Source organism: Carettochelys insculpta, chromosome 29 (genome assembly GCF_033958435.1).
Source record: "Carettochelys insculpta isolate YL-2023 chromosome 29, ASM3395843v1, whole genome shotgun sequence".
Taxonomy (NCBI): domain Eukaryota; kingdom Metazoa; phylum Chordata; order Testudines; family Carettochelyidae; genus Carettochelys; species Carettochelys insculpta.
The window spans coordinates 4585621-4600238 of NC_134165.1; the positions used below are offsets into that span (position 1 = coordinate 4585621).

At 52.4% G+C, this 14618-nt stretch overlaps 1 protein-coding gene across 1 annotated transcript in view; it reads right to left on the reverse strand.

Annotated features, from left to right (window-relative positions):
- Window positions 1-14618, reverse strand: part of LOC142003401 (adhesion G protein-coupled receptor E3-like) — a 51233-nt gene that overhangs the window by 23456 nt on the left and 13159 nt on the right. The window contains exons 3-5 of the mRNA XM_074980324.1: window positions 10157-10216; window positions 9783-9923; window positions 1880-2035 (exon numbers count right to left, since the gene is read on the reverse strand). Coding sequence (XP_074836425.1) covers window positions 1880-2035; window positions 9783-9923; window positions 10157-10216 — 357 coding nt within the window. The remainder of the gene's footprint in view (window positions 1-1879; window positions 2036-9782; window positions 9924-10156; window positions 10217-14618) is intronic.

Here is a 14618-nt window from a genome sequence, read left to right on the forward strand (position 1 = left end):
TTCGCTAATTATCTCTGACTGATGTGAGATATTTGCAATTGGTCCCCATATGCTTACCGGGAAGAAATCTGAGCTGGCTGCTCTCAAACCAGTAACCCCAGGAGATCCCATTATGAGATTACACTGGTTCAAAAAATTACTAGAAAAGTTCATGCAGATCAGCTCCAACGTCAGCTCTTAGCCAGGATGGGCTGCAGGGTCCTTCTAATTTTTTCCAGCCATCCATATTATTACATGCACGAAGCCATGTGGGGATGTGCATCACCAATAGGAACACAGGGTGATGGCTGTGGGCGCTTTGCTAATCGGCTGGGCAGCACCTGAACCTCTGCTGGTCGGCCGCCCAAGCGCTCGCTCACTTTGCAGGGAACACGGAAGGGCAGGGACGGTACAATAGCACCTCCTTGACAGGATCCTAGATGGATCCTTGCTCTGACCCCAGCTAGAGGTTCTCATCTTCAGGCAATTCATCATTTAAAGTCACATGGTGCCATTCCTGTCGCCCGATTGGATGGCCTCTCAATTGTCCCAAAGTGCCTGCAAAGGTGGTGCTGATTTTTATCTTTCCCCAGGGCTGCCCCTCCACTGCTCTGCCCTGAGGCCTCATCCCCACCCTCTCCCTTCCCCCGAGCCTGTACACACACTCACCCTTTCCACCATGGCCCTGCCTCACGCAGCCTCTTCCTGCACCTGCTCTACTCCCTCCTTTGAGGCCCTGACCCTTCTCCCCACCACCTCATTCCCTGGTTCCCTCCCCTTGTGCTGCTAATTCCACCATCACTCCCACCTCTGCCTCAGAACCTTGCTGCCCTCAGGCCTCCCAAGCTCCTCCCGCACGCACTGAGCAACTGTTGCCGGAGCCTTCAGTGGCCGGGCTGAACAGCTGTGACTGGTGAGAGTTGGCACCAATGGTACCAACCCACATTTACCATCACAGGACTCGACTGCGGAAATGTCCCCTGGAACTTTGCGGCCTGGCAGCCAGATTCCTGGCCTCTGCCAGTGCCCTCTGCAATAACATATTGGTGCACAACAGCCTTCCGCTTTCCAGGGCTGCCCTAGGAACGTGGCCTCCCTCTGCTCTGAGTTCCTTCGTGCCTGGGGGGAGTGATGAAGGACATCGCTGGAGGATTTCAAAGTATCTCTGCGAGTGGAACAGCTTCCATAGGAGACACTGAGCAAGTGCATGCAGACTAGTCTAGCACCCAGGCAGCTCGGGCAGGGGGCCCTGGCAGCCAGATGGTACATTCTGAGGATCACAAGGATTCCCTCACAGCCCCACCACCTTTGCCCCCTACAAACCTAGAGACGTATTCATAAAATCATAGAATCACAGAACACTAGAACTGGAAGGGGCCTCAAGCAGTGCAATGTGCTCTGACAGTACGCCATACCGTGCTGGGGCCTCCACAGCCAGCCGGGAGCTAGTGCAAGGCCCCTGAGCCCACTCTGCTGCCAGCCTGTCCTAGAGGGTAGATCACAGGTATCAACAGACCCCAGAGGGCCTTGTGCTCTGGCCATTCCCTGCTTCACAGCTATATCAGGAATGTATATAGACCACACACAAGGCTCTTTTGTATGCTCAGGGAGCACTAGCAGCCAGAGGCGATTTCCTTGGTGCACTGAGGATCCCCTTCATTCTCCCAAAGCCCTCCTGCAAACCTAGCCATTTATTCTCAGTCCAAAGGCTGATGCAGGGGAGATCCTGGCCCCCACATGCTGGGGGAGCCGATGAGGGTCACAACTGGTCACTGATCTGGAGAGAGAATCAAGGGGCTCTGCTGCAGCTGGCAGCAGCTTGTGCTATACCACCAGGCCTGGAATGAGTTGGGGAGGGGGTGGGTTTCCCAGGGGATGGCGGACGCCGAGGGGAACTCACCCTGGCAGGTGGTCTCACTCGCAGATGTGAAGTTGGCTTTTCCAGAGCTGGACTCGTAGCCCTCGAGGCAGGTGCAGTAGTAACTCCCAGGCACGTTGGTGCAGTTGGTGAAGGGCCCGCAATCTACTGGGTTTGGTCCCAGACACTCATTGATATCTGCAATGCACAGAGCCATTACCATTGATGCCCCACCTGCACTAACCTGGAACGCGGAACCCAGGTGTCCAGAGCCCTGAGGCAACAGTGAGCAAGGACTCCTGGGGGCCCTGCCTGGGCTGAAGACAACGGCACCTGATGCAAACACCTCAGACCTGGCACTGCTGTGACACTGAACAAGCTGCTCTGTGACGTTAGAGCAAAACCCATCATGGGTCACTAATTAGCCCTCACTGCTGTGAGATGAGATATGTGGCTGTCATTTGCAAGTGCTTCCCACATGGGGCTCCTGGGAACAAATCTGACCTGGAAGTTCTCAAACCAGTAACACCAGAAGATACCCTAATACGTCTATACAGGTTCAAACACAACTGGAAAAGTTCACGCAGACTAGATCCATCATCAGCTCTTAGCCAGGATGGGCTGCAGGGTTCCCTGTAAATTTGTCTGTCTACAGGTGGAATAAATTTTGTTATGTGCACTCAGGCATACGTTCATGTGCACGACCAGCAAAAAGCGTAAGCCAGCTATGAGTGCTGTCCTGATCAGCTGGGCAGCACCCGAATCTCTGCTGATCAGCTGTCCAAGTGCTCAGCTTACAGGGAACACTGAAGGGTGGGGAAGGTGTCCCTAGTGACTGTTTGCTGGGATCCTAGAAGGATCTGTGCTCTGACCAAGTCTGGCAGTTCTTAGGGTCAGGTAATTAATCATTTAAAGTCACATGGTGCCATTCCTCTTGCCTGACTGGATGGTCCACTATTTGTAACTACCAATTGCCCCAAAGGACCTAGCAGAGGTCCTGTCTTTTTTCTCCCCAGGCTGCCTCTGTGATGTTCTCCCTTTGAAGCCCACCTCTCACACCACCTCTTCCTGCCCCTACTCTGATCCCTTCCCCAAGGCCCTCCCCTTCTCCTGCCCCTTCTCATCCTCCCACCCCTTTCCCTCATTCCCTGCCATTGCTCTGCTTCTTCCATCCCCCCACTCTTACCCCTCCCCTATTGCCCCACAGTCTCGCTGCTCTCTGCCCTCCCCAAGCGCCTCCCAGACCTGCCGAACAGCTGCTGGCAGGGCCTTCCGTGGCTGCAATGAACAGCTGTGGCTGGTGGGAGTTGGCACCAATGGTACGGACTAACATTTGTCATCGCAGGACTCTGGCTGGAAATGGGACCTGGAGTTTGGAGCCTGGCAACCAGATTCCTGGCCTCTGCCAGTGCCCTCTGTTAACACACTTGTGCCTTCTGCTTTCCAGGGCTGCCCTAGGAACATGGCCTCCCTCTGTCCAAGTCCCTTACTGCCAAGGGAAGTGACGAAGGCCATCGCTGGGGGATTTCAAAGTGTCTCTGGCACTGGAACAGCTTCCACACGAGACACTGACCAAATGCACACTGACAGCTCTAACACCCAGGGGGCTCGCCTGCAGCGTGGGAGACCCTGGGCGAAACCCCTTCTCCAAATCTGGTATGGAGGGACTTTAATGGGGTTATTGCACATCCCAGCTCAGTGCTCAAAAACCAGAGCTGCAGCATATGGCGATGTGTGAAGTGGGGGAAGGAGAACAGCACCGTCTGCCTCCTCACGTTTCCAAGGTTTAACTCAGAAGTGGCCAAAATGGGAACCAAACATTTTGTTTGACCTGAAATCACTTTTTCCAGATTTTCTGAGAAAACTGAAACATTTTCATTCCAGGTGGATCTGAAATAATTCCTCACCCAGTCTGGGCCTTGCCCCGAACATACTGCTGTGCTCACAGCTCTCTTCCTGAGTCACCCAGGCATTGGGACAGCCCCATCCCAGGGAGACAATGGTTCTGGTTGTATTGCCCAGCACCACCCACACTCCTGCAAGGTGCCGAACACCTCTAGAGGGTGCTGGCTACCAACCTCCACTCCCACTGAATTGATGGAAGGAGAGGTTACTCACCCTGTGCAGTAACTGGAGTTCTCTGAGATGTTGTCTCCATGGGCGCTCCGCCTTTAGGTGCACCAGACCCACTGCACCCACTGGCCTTAGATTTTTAGGCAGCAGTGTCCCTCCCTTGGCTGTCTACAGGTGCAGAGTACAGGTCACAGGCATGAGACGCCTGTTGCTCTTACTGCACATGGGCAGACAAGCCAGCTCTTCTCTGATCCAAAAGCCAAAGAAGGAATCTGCAGCACACAGGAGAGGGGTGGGTGGTTTAGAACCCAGGGAGACAACATTTTGAAGAACTGCAGTTACTTATGGTGACCATCCCTCCCGTATTAAGCAGCACAGTCCTGTATTTGGGATGCCAAAAAGGCATCCCTACTTATTTTTTTAAAAGGGATAAACTGTCCCATATTTTGGCCCTTGGGGGATGGGGGTAGGACTGACCACGGATGCTGCTTCCCCAGGGCTCTGGAGCTGAGAGCTTCTGCTGCCACTGTTTCCCCAGGGCTCAGGGCCAGGAACACTTGCAGCTGCCAATTCCCCAGGGCTCCGGAGCTGGAAGTGCCCATGGCTGCTGCTTTCCTAGGGCTCTGGGGCTGGAAGCACCAGTAGCTGCCACTTCCCCGGGGCTGGAGAAGGGGAGAGCACCAACTCCCTGGGGCTTTGTGCAGCCAGGAGGAGACGCCTCTCCCCACTCATATCTCCCTGTCCCATATTTGGTTGTGGTTATGGTTGTCCTACAGTTACTGCACAGGGTGAGTAACCTCTCCTTCATCAAGGGTCCCCATGGGTGCTCCACCTTTAGATGACTACAAAGCAGTGTCATTGCTTGGAGGTGGGTCGTCCGGATGGTGTACATCAGCTGATAACAATACATACTGGCAGAATCTATTCTATGAGTCAGCATAGCTTTGCAGGGCATAACACTGAGTTAAAGTCTGAGCAGCCACCCACGTGGTGGCTCTGCAAATGTCACCAGTGGACATGCCTTGGAGGAAGGCTGTAGAGGTGGCCACTGCACATGTGGAGTGGGCACAAATGCCCACCAGAGGTCCTTAGTTAAAGTTATTCTAGTTGAGTCTTATACAGCCTGAGATCCATTTGGACAGCCATTGTTTGGAGACTGACATGCCATGGGACCATTCAGCAGAGGAGACTTCTGAAATGGCTGTATTCTCTGCAGATAGAAGGCCAAGGCCCAGCAGATGTCAAGGGCATGCTAGGTACTGTCCCTACAGTTGGTATGTGGTTTAGGGAGGAAGATGGATAAGTACATTGCCTCTTTGCAGTGGAAAGAGGTAAGTACATTTGGGAACAATTTTTGGGTGGGTGGGGAGGACCACTTTGTCCTTACAAAAGGTTCAACACAGTGGTTTGGACATAAGTGGGGATGTCTCCCACCCTGTGTGCCAAGGTGACTGCCACCAGGAAAGTTAGTTTCATGGACAGGTGCAGCAAAGAGCACGTGACGATTGGCTCAAAGTGTTTGCCGGTTGAGGCCCAGAAGACCGAATTGAGATTCCACGCAGGCATCAGTTCTTTGATTGGCAGTAAAGTGTTGTTGTGAGAGAGAGACACCACGCTATGAAGTGTTGACACTTTTTGTGAGTAAGTGTTCTTTTTCACAGGTTGCCCACTGTGTCTGAGGGCTGTTCAGACCTGAGGTGGTCAATGCAGCTCTGAATCTGCCGGCCACCAGGAACGATGCTTGGTAGCTGGTTTGCCCCATGATGGAGGATGGCTCCACAGGTGCACCCGCAGTGCCAAAGTCCTTGTAGGTGAGGTGGGTGCCATGATCCTTGGGAGACTTTGTGCTGCACGGAATGCCTCAGGCATCTATGGCATCTCATGTGAGTGAGGACTGAGTCCTCAAGTCAGCGTCAATGTCCAGCTCTCCAAGTCCTGCCCCTGCAGTGGTTTGACCGTCAGCATCTTGGGCTCATCCCTTCTCCTTGGCACCATAGGGGACCGACCCCTATCATGCCTCTTCCACTTATGCAAAATGGGGACTGCGATCTATGACTCCTAGAAGGGCGGGTGCCAGCCCATCGCCCCAGTGCCAAGCACCTTAGTCCATTCACACTCGGTGCTGTTGCACTCTGCACTGAGGACACTGTGATCAGACCTGCTGATGGTGAATGCTCTTGGCAAAGCTCATCTTCCATTAGGAGGACTCTCAGGCGTTGTGCCATATCGAGTCCTCATTTAAAAGTCCTGCAGATCGCTCAGCGATCCCTCTGATGGCTGTTGCCCAGGTACTGCAGACAGGCTGAGTGGGGATTGCTCTTTGGCATGCACTTACCACAATCGCTATGTGGCTTAAAGTCTGGAGACCTGGGCATGTCACGGTGCTGGGCTGCAAAAGCAGGGAACCAGCCTCCCCAGCTCAGGCCCGACAACTATGTACACTAGAACTATTAACACACTAACACGAGCACAGGGAGTTCTGACAACCGTCACCATGGTGAGAAGGAACCGAGCAGGAAGAGGTTCAGGAGGTGTATATATTGGCAACCATAATGGTCCCACTCCAGGGGGAGCTGCACTGACCTGATGGCTACCATCTAGGGGAGAAAGATTTCCATCACCTGGGTGTGCGCCGGTGCACTCCTACACCGGAACGCACATGAACAATCACTCGAAGAACTACCAATTATCCCAAAGGATCCAGCAGAGCTCATCATCATCATCATCATCATCAGTAACCGGGGGCTCGGCACCCGTTGGTGTCTGATGCTTCTCTCACTATTTCCTTCCATCTTTCTCTGTCCAGTGCGGAGTGGCTTAGTTTCTGTAGACCAGCTCCTCACCAAGCTACTATATCATCTGTCCATTCAGAGCTCCTAATTTTTATCTCCCCAGGCTGCCCCTCCGCTGCTCTGCTCTCAGTCCTTCCCGCAACGTGCCACTTCCCCTGAGGTTTTGCCCTTGCACCACCTCTTCCTGCCCTTGATCTGATCCCTTCCCTGAGGCCCTCCCTTTGCCCTGCCCCTTCTCCCCCTCCTACCCGTTTCCCTGGTTCCCAGCCATTGCTCTGCTTCCTTCACCCCTACTCCAACCCCTCCCCCATTGCGCAAGAGTCTGGGACCTCTCTGACCTCCCCAAGCACCTCCCCCACCTTCTGAAGAGCTGCTGGCAGGACTTCAATAGCTGCGCTGAACAGCTGTGACTGGCGGCAGCTGGCAACAACCGCTTCCACAGCAGGCACTGCGTGAATGCATCCTGACTACGCTGCTGCCAGGGGCTCACCTGCAGCGTGGGAGACCCATTGCTCAAACCCCTGTTCCAAGTCTGGTGTGGAGGGACTCGAACAGGGATCTTGCACATCCCAGCTCAGTGCTCAAAAACACGGCTACAGCATACGGCAACCGTGTGTGGTTGTGGGGGAGGAGAACAGCACCGTCTGCCCCATTATGTTTCCAAGGTTTAAATCAGAAGTGGCCAAAGTGGAAACAAAACATTTCATTTGACCCAAAACCATCTTTTCCCAATTTTTTGTTTTTCAGAGAAAACCAAAAACGTTTTACTTCCGTGTGGCTGCGAAATAATTCCTTGCCCACTCTGGGCCTTGCCCTGAGCATGCTGCTGTGCTCACAACTCTCCTCCTGGGTTACCCAGGCACTGGGGCAGCCCCACCCGAGAGAGACAATGGTTCTGGTTATATTGCCCAGCTCTGGCCCCACTCATTCAAGGTCCCGAACACCTCCAGAGGGTGCAGCTACCAACCTCCACTCCCATTGAATTGAGGGAATTCAGCATCCCTCACGACAGGCTCAGCACCCAGCAGAATTCTGAGCCAAGGCCCCTGGCAGCAATTTGGGTTCCAGAGCAAAAGAGTCAGTGGCCTTACCATGAATGTACAAGCTGTGCCTGGATGGGTCATGCTGCTCCTGTGCTTGCTGGTGCTCAGCCAGCTGCCAGCTGCCAGCTGCCCTGCTGGGGGCATTCTTCCAGCACAGCCAGGGCTCCCACATGCTTGCCCAGCGGGGTTGCCAACTGTCTAATCACACTAACTCAAAGACCATGCCCCGGTCCTCCCTCTTCTCCAAGGTCCTGCCCCCACTCCAACTCCCCTCCCTTAGTCATCTCTACCCTCTCTCTTGCCAGGCTAGCGCAGGGAGGTAGGGGGTGGGAGGGGGTGCAGGTACTGGCTCTGGGATAGGGGGTTGGATGAGAAAGAGGGTGAGGGCTCTGGGAGGGAATCTGGGTGCAGGAGGGGGTGTGAGATGCAGGCTCTGGGAGGCGGAATTTGTGTGAGGAAGGGGGTGCAGAACGAGGACTTTGGATGGGAATTTGGGTGTGGAGTCGGGCTGTAGGGTAAGACAGGAGGTTGGGATGCAGCAGGGGTCATGGGGTGGCAGGCAGCTCCTGAAAGTCATTGGCACACTCCTTTGGCAGTGGCTCCTATGCAAGGGGCAGAGGCAGGGGTTCTTCACTCACCACTGTCCAAAGGCACCGACTCTGCAGCTCCCACTGGCTACAAGTACCAGCCAATGGGAGCTTCAGAATCAGCATCCACATTCCCCATCCCAAAAGGGTCATGGGACATGCTGCTGTCAGCTGGGAGCCCCAGGGACTTTAAAAATCTCCCAGGCCCCCTGAACATAAGAACAGTCATACTAGGTCAGAGCAAAGCTCCATCTAGTCCAGTATCCTGTCTTCCAGCAAAGGCCAATGCCAGATGCCCCAGAGGGACTGAACAGAACAGGTAGTTATCAAAGCAATCCCTCTCCTGACATCCATTTCCAGCCTCTGACAGGCAAAGGACACTCTTCCTACCTATCCTGACTAATAGCCATTTTGTTGTCCAATCGCATAGTTTTGTGAGGCCTTTCTGAAGCTCTTCACAGTCTGCTTTATTCTTAAATATCTTGAGTATCTTCACCAAATTTTGCCACTTCACTGTTTAATGCTTTCTCCAGATGATTCATTTATAAGCTGAATTGGGTTGGTCCCAGTAGAGACCCTTGGGTCACACCCCTAGATACCTCTTTCCATTCTGCCTACTTCTCATTTACTCCTACCCTTTGTTTCCTGACTTTTAACCAGTTTTCTATGCATTAGGGGACCTTCCCTCTTATGCCATGACAACTTGTTTTACTTAGAGCCTTTGCTGAGGGACCTTATTGAAGGTTTTCTGGAAATCTAAGTACACTATATTCCCTGGATCCCCCTTGTCCACCTGTTTATTGACCACCTCACAGAACTCTAGTAGATTACTAGGGTATGCATTAGTAAGACTCATGTATCTGATGAAGTGGGTCTTTGCCCATGAAAGCTCATGCTAGAAAATATCTGTTAGTCTATAAGGTGCCACTGGACTTCTTGTTGTTTCCGAAGATACAGACTAACACGTCCACCTGTCTGATAATAGTAAGGTATGATTTCCCCTTACAGATACCATCTTGACTTTCTGCCCCGCAACAAATTATGGTCATCAATGTGTCTGAGTTTTAATCTTTATTACAGTTTTGATTAATTTGCCCAGTACTGACTTTAGACTTACCAGTCTGTAATTACCAGGATCATCTCCAGAGTTATTTTTAAATATTGACAAGCAATTCCCCCTGCCTCCTCAGCGTACCCGCCTTTTCTAGCAGAAGCACAAGGCTGGGGCATAAATGTCTCCTCCTGCCAGTGAATCTGCATTGTGTGTAGCTGCAATTAACATCCTCCCAGAGCTCTGCCTCCCTGCTGGGAGAACTCCTGCCTTTCCCAGACAGACCTGCTGAACCTTGTTAAATGCTAGTGACCAACGGCTCAGCCTTCACTCTGCCCCATTCCCTGCACACTCCTTTAGTACGTGACCTGTCTGAGGTAGGTCAGGGAGCCCCGTTACCATCACAGGTCTCTGTTGTATCATCGAAGACACTCTGATTCCAAAGGTGCTTGAATCCATCCAGGCAGGTGCAGTGGGTGCTGTTCACACACTTGGCATTTGCTGGGCATATTATATCAGGGCAGTTCTCTGTGCCACCTGCTGGGAATGGAAACCAGAATGAGCTGCCTGGCACCATCTGTCCCATTCCCCAGGTTTATCTCACTCCCTCAGAGCCCTTTTTCACATGCACCCAACAGCAATTTGGCCCCCAGAGTCTCAGATTCACTTGTCAGCCTCCCGGGCTGGAGCAAGCAGGGTCTGTTCACTGTGGTGATGGGCACAAACACATCACACACAGCATCACATTCGGTTCTGTCAGGCTGGGAACATACCTGCTGATGCTTGAATGCTCCCTGGTGTCAGAGAGTGGATGAGGACCACGAAGAAAAATACTTTAGAGAAAGAAAAATAAACATTTTTAAATTGTTATTGAAACAGAAATAAGGTGAGAGAGAGAGAGAGAGACCTCCTGGCCCTTGTCTCCGGAACAAATTTTGCTTGATTGTGCTACTGTGAGTCTATTGTAAAACCAATTTAACCAATTCTTCCATTAATAGCTCTCATTACCATAGTAATATTTAGGATCCTCGGCTTTGTGCCATTACAGAAATCTGGCTTAACCATCTACCTCGACATTCCCCTTGCCTCCTGGCTCTGTCACATCCCCACCACATCCCCACAAGTGAGTGGTAGGGTCAAGATACTCCTACGCTCTGGCTATTAGCAGCTGCTGGGCTTGCCCTTTGGGGCACAGACAGTTTGCGGATGAATACGAGAAACATTTTGGCTGCTCTGCTTCCAGGCACCAGACTAGTAGTAAACATCCTTCAGTCTACGTAGAATATGGATCGCGCCCTTCATAGTTCCATTTGGAATCATCATTTGCAGCGTTGACTGTGACTGTGAAGGCCGACATGAGAGTGACAGTCCTTGCTGCATCTTTTGCCTGTGTAATGGGTGTCTGGCAGGTCCTTACTGAGCTTTCTGTGGGCTCTCTTCTCCTCTGCTAGTTGTCTGATCCTCATCACACCCTCCTGAAGGCCCTTGTGTAGTTCCTGCCTCCATCTGCTGCGATCGTCTGCCAGCTCCTTCCAGCTGTCCGGCTCGATGTCTACCTCCCTGAGGTCCGTCTTGCAAACATCTTTGTAGTACAACTGGGGGCATCCGGGAGGTCTTTTGCCAGAGGCTACCTCACCATACAGGATGTCTTTTGGGATCCTTCCATCATTCATCCTGTGGATGTGGCCAAGCCAGCGGAGCCGATGCTGCCTGAGGAGGGTGTGCATGGATGGGATTCCAGCTTGCTCAGGGACAGCGGTGTTGGTCACTCTGTCCTTCCATGATATTCCAAGGATGCACCTCAGGCAATGCAAGTGGAAGACGTTCAGCCTCCTTTCCTGGCGGGCGTACAGGGTCCAAGACTCGCTGCCTTAAAGGAGGGTGCTGAGGATGCAGGCTCTGCAGACTTGCATTTTGGTGTGGGTGTACAACTTGTGTTATTCCACACTCTCTTGCTGAGTCTGGACAGAGTTGTGGCTGCTTTTCCAATCCTCCTATTTAGCTCAGTCTCCAATGACAGGGTGTCAGTGATGGTGGACCCGAGGTAAACGAACTCATGGACGACCTCTAATGCATAGTTGTCAGTGCTGATTGATGGAGGTTCAGCAACGTCCTGACCAAGTACATTTGTTTTCTTCAGGCTGATGGTAAGCCCAAAGTCCTTGCATGCTTTGGAGAACTGATCCAGCAGTTTCTGAAGCTGGTCTTCTGTGTGTGAGAGTACAGCAGCGTCATCTGCGAACAGCATATCTCTGATGAGAACTTCCCTCACCTTAGATTTAGCTTTCAGCCTTGCAAGATTAAACAGTTTCCCATCAGATCTTGTGTGCAAAAAGACGCCCTCTGTTGAAGGTCGAAAGGCATGCTTCAGGAGGAGTGCAAAGAAGATCCCAAACAGTGTCGGAGCAAGGATGCATCCTTGTTTGACGCCGCTCCTGATGCTGAAAACATCCGATAATGTGCCGTCACATTGGATGGTTCCTCTCATGTCTTCGTGGAAAGACTGGATCATCTTGAGTAACCGTGGTGGACAGCCTATCTTGTGGAGCAGTTTGAACAGTCCATCCCTGCTGACCAAGTCAAAGGCCTTGGTCAGGTCGATGGAGGCTACGTAGAGTGGCTTTCTCTGCTCCCTGCATTCTCCTGCAGCTGCCTCAGAGAGAAGACCATGTCAACGGTAGATCTTTTTGTGCAGAATCCGCACTGTAATTCGCGATACACCCTCTCAGCAATCTACTGGAGTCTGCCGAGGATGATGCGAGCGAACAGTTTACCAGTGATGCTTAGGAGGGAGATTCCACGGTAGTTGTTGCAGTCGCTTCTGTCTCCTTTGTTCTTATACAAGGTTACAATGTTAGCATCCCGCATATCTTGTGGAACCTCACCCTCTCTCCAGCACAGGCACAGTAGCTCACGTAGGGGTTCCAGGACGGTGTCCGTGGCACATTTGATAACCTCTGGTGGTATACCACCCTGGCCTGCAGCCTTTCCTACTGCAATGCTGTCGATGGCTTTCTTCAGTTCGTCCACAGTTGGTTGCTGATCCAGTTGGTCCATTACTGGTAGGAGCTCGACGGCATTGAGGGCTGTATCAACCACAACGTTCTCGCGTGAGTACAGCTCGGAGTAGTGCTTGACCCAGCACTCCATCTGTTTGGCTTTGTCGGTGATGACTTCACCAGATTTGGATTTCAGAGGTGCCATCTTGTTCTGGGTGGGTCCTAATGCCTTCTTGGTGCCCTCGTACATTCCCCTGAGATTACCAGAGTCAGCACTGGTCTGGATGCTGCTGCATAGCTGGAGACAGTGGTTGTTGGCACAGCGCCTGGCTGTCTGCTGTACTGTTTTTCTGGCTGCTCTGAGCGCTTGCAGGGTACTCTGCCTCGGTGAGCGTTTGTACTCCAGGAGTGCAGCGCGCTTCTTTTCGATGGCTGGAATCATCTCATCGGAGTTAGCTTCGAACCAGTCATTTGTGTTTCTAGCTCTTCTTCCAAACGCCGACAAGGCCATGTTGTAAATTGTATCCCTCAAATGCTGCCATCTGGATGTCACATCGGCACCCCCAGGGCTGCTGCGCAGATTCTCCTCGAGGGTCACTCTGACCTTTTGGCTCTCTCTCAGTTTGTTGTCTTTCTGGCATCAATGCGGGGCCTTCTGGTTGGTTTAGAGCGGTACAGCTTCTTGGGAATCACCTTGAGTTTGGAGCAAACTACCGAGTGATCTGTATCGCAGTCGGCACTATGATAGCTGCGTGTCAGAAGAACGTTTCTGAGGTTATCATGTCTAGTGATGACCACGTCTAGATGATGCCAGTGTTTTGAGCGTGGGTGTCTCCATGACACTCTGTGCTGTGGCTTGGTTTGGAAAAATGTGTTTGTGATGCACGGAAGCAAAGTTTGAGAAGACGCTGTCCATTTTCATTCATTTTTCCCACACCAAAGTGGCCTAATTAGGAAGGCCATGAGTCACAATCGGCACGAACTCTTGCATTGAAGTCACCCAAAATGTACAGTTGTTCGCGAGCAGGTATTTGCACTATGGCAGCACTAAGCATGTCATAGAACTTGTCTTTTACTTCTGGTGTGGCGTACAGGGTTGGAGCGTAAGCGCTGATCGGGTGGACAGGACTGGTGCAAGTTTGAAGTATGACAAGAAGGAGTCTTTCTGATCCTCCCATGACTAATTCCACCATTTGTAGAAGGGCGTTTCTGATGGCAAAGCCAACACCATGCTCCCTGAGTCCATCTTGGGCTTTACCCTGCCAGAAAAAGGTGTAGTCCTTTTCCCTTAGAGATCCCGAATCTGCGAGTCACGTCTCTTGCAGAGCAGCAATGTCAGCTTGGAGCCTCTTCAGTTCCTCATTGATGACAGTGGTCTTTCGGGTGTCACTGATGTCCTGAAGATCTTCAGTCAAACCGATCAGCGTGGTCCGCACATTTCAGTAAGCAAGCTTAAAACTTTGATGGTTTCCTTTTCTTGTTGATTTTCTTATTGGTTTGCCTAATGCGCAAGTTTCAGTCACTTGTCAGGTTTGGGAACCTTAAGCCTCACGCACCCAGTGAGGCAGGTGAACTGTGGCAGGACAGTACCCTTCTGGCTGGGGGCTGCCCAGCTTGAGGCGGGCAGTGACTGTCCAGTGAGATGCGATGATCTCTCCCACCGTCGGAGGCATCCCCTGGCACTCGTTTTCTACGCCAATTGAGCAAGAGTTTATAACCGGTATCTGTTACCTCCCGTGTTGGTTCAACGGTGTTAAGCGATGCTGGAGTATCTCTCCAGGAGCGAGCCTGGGCAATTTTTTTGGGACCCTGGGCTGCCCAGACGCCAGTGTCCCCCTCTCGGCTTTACTGACGTAGTCCAAAGGAGAGAATAACCTCTATATCTGATACCAGCTCAGCTGCAGGAGTTGCCGGGTCAATGTCAGGGTTTACTGCCTTAGCCTTGCTCCTTCCCAGGATAACCCACAAGGCAGTGGGGCATGGAGAATGTGGGTAACAATCCCACTACCTCTTGCACCTCCCTGGCACCACGTGTCCCCATAGACCTCCTCCCCTCCCCAGGACCCTCCTCCCCACCCCTCTGCCTCCCATCACCCCCAGATCCCCCCTCCCCACCCCCTTGCCCCCCATCCACTCCCATGTCCCTGCACCTCACCACACTGTCCCCCATCAGCTCTCATCACCCCCAGATCCCCTCCTCCCACAGACTCTCCACACCCAGCCACGTGCTGCTGCA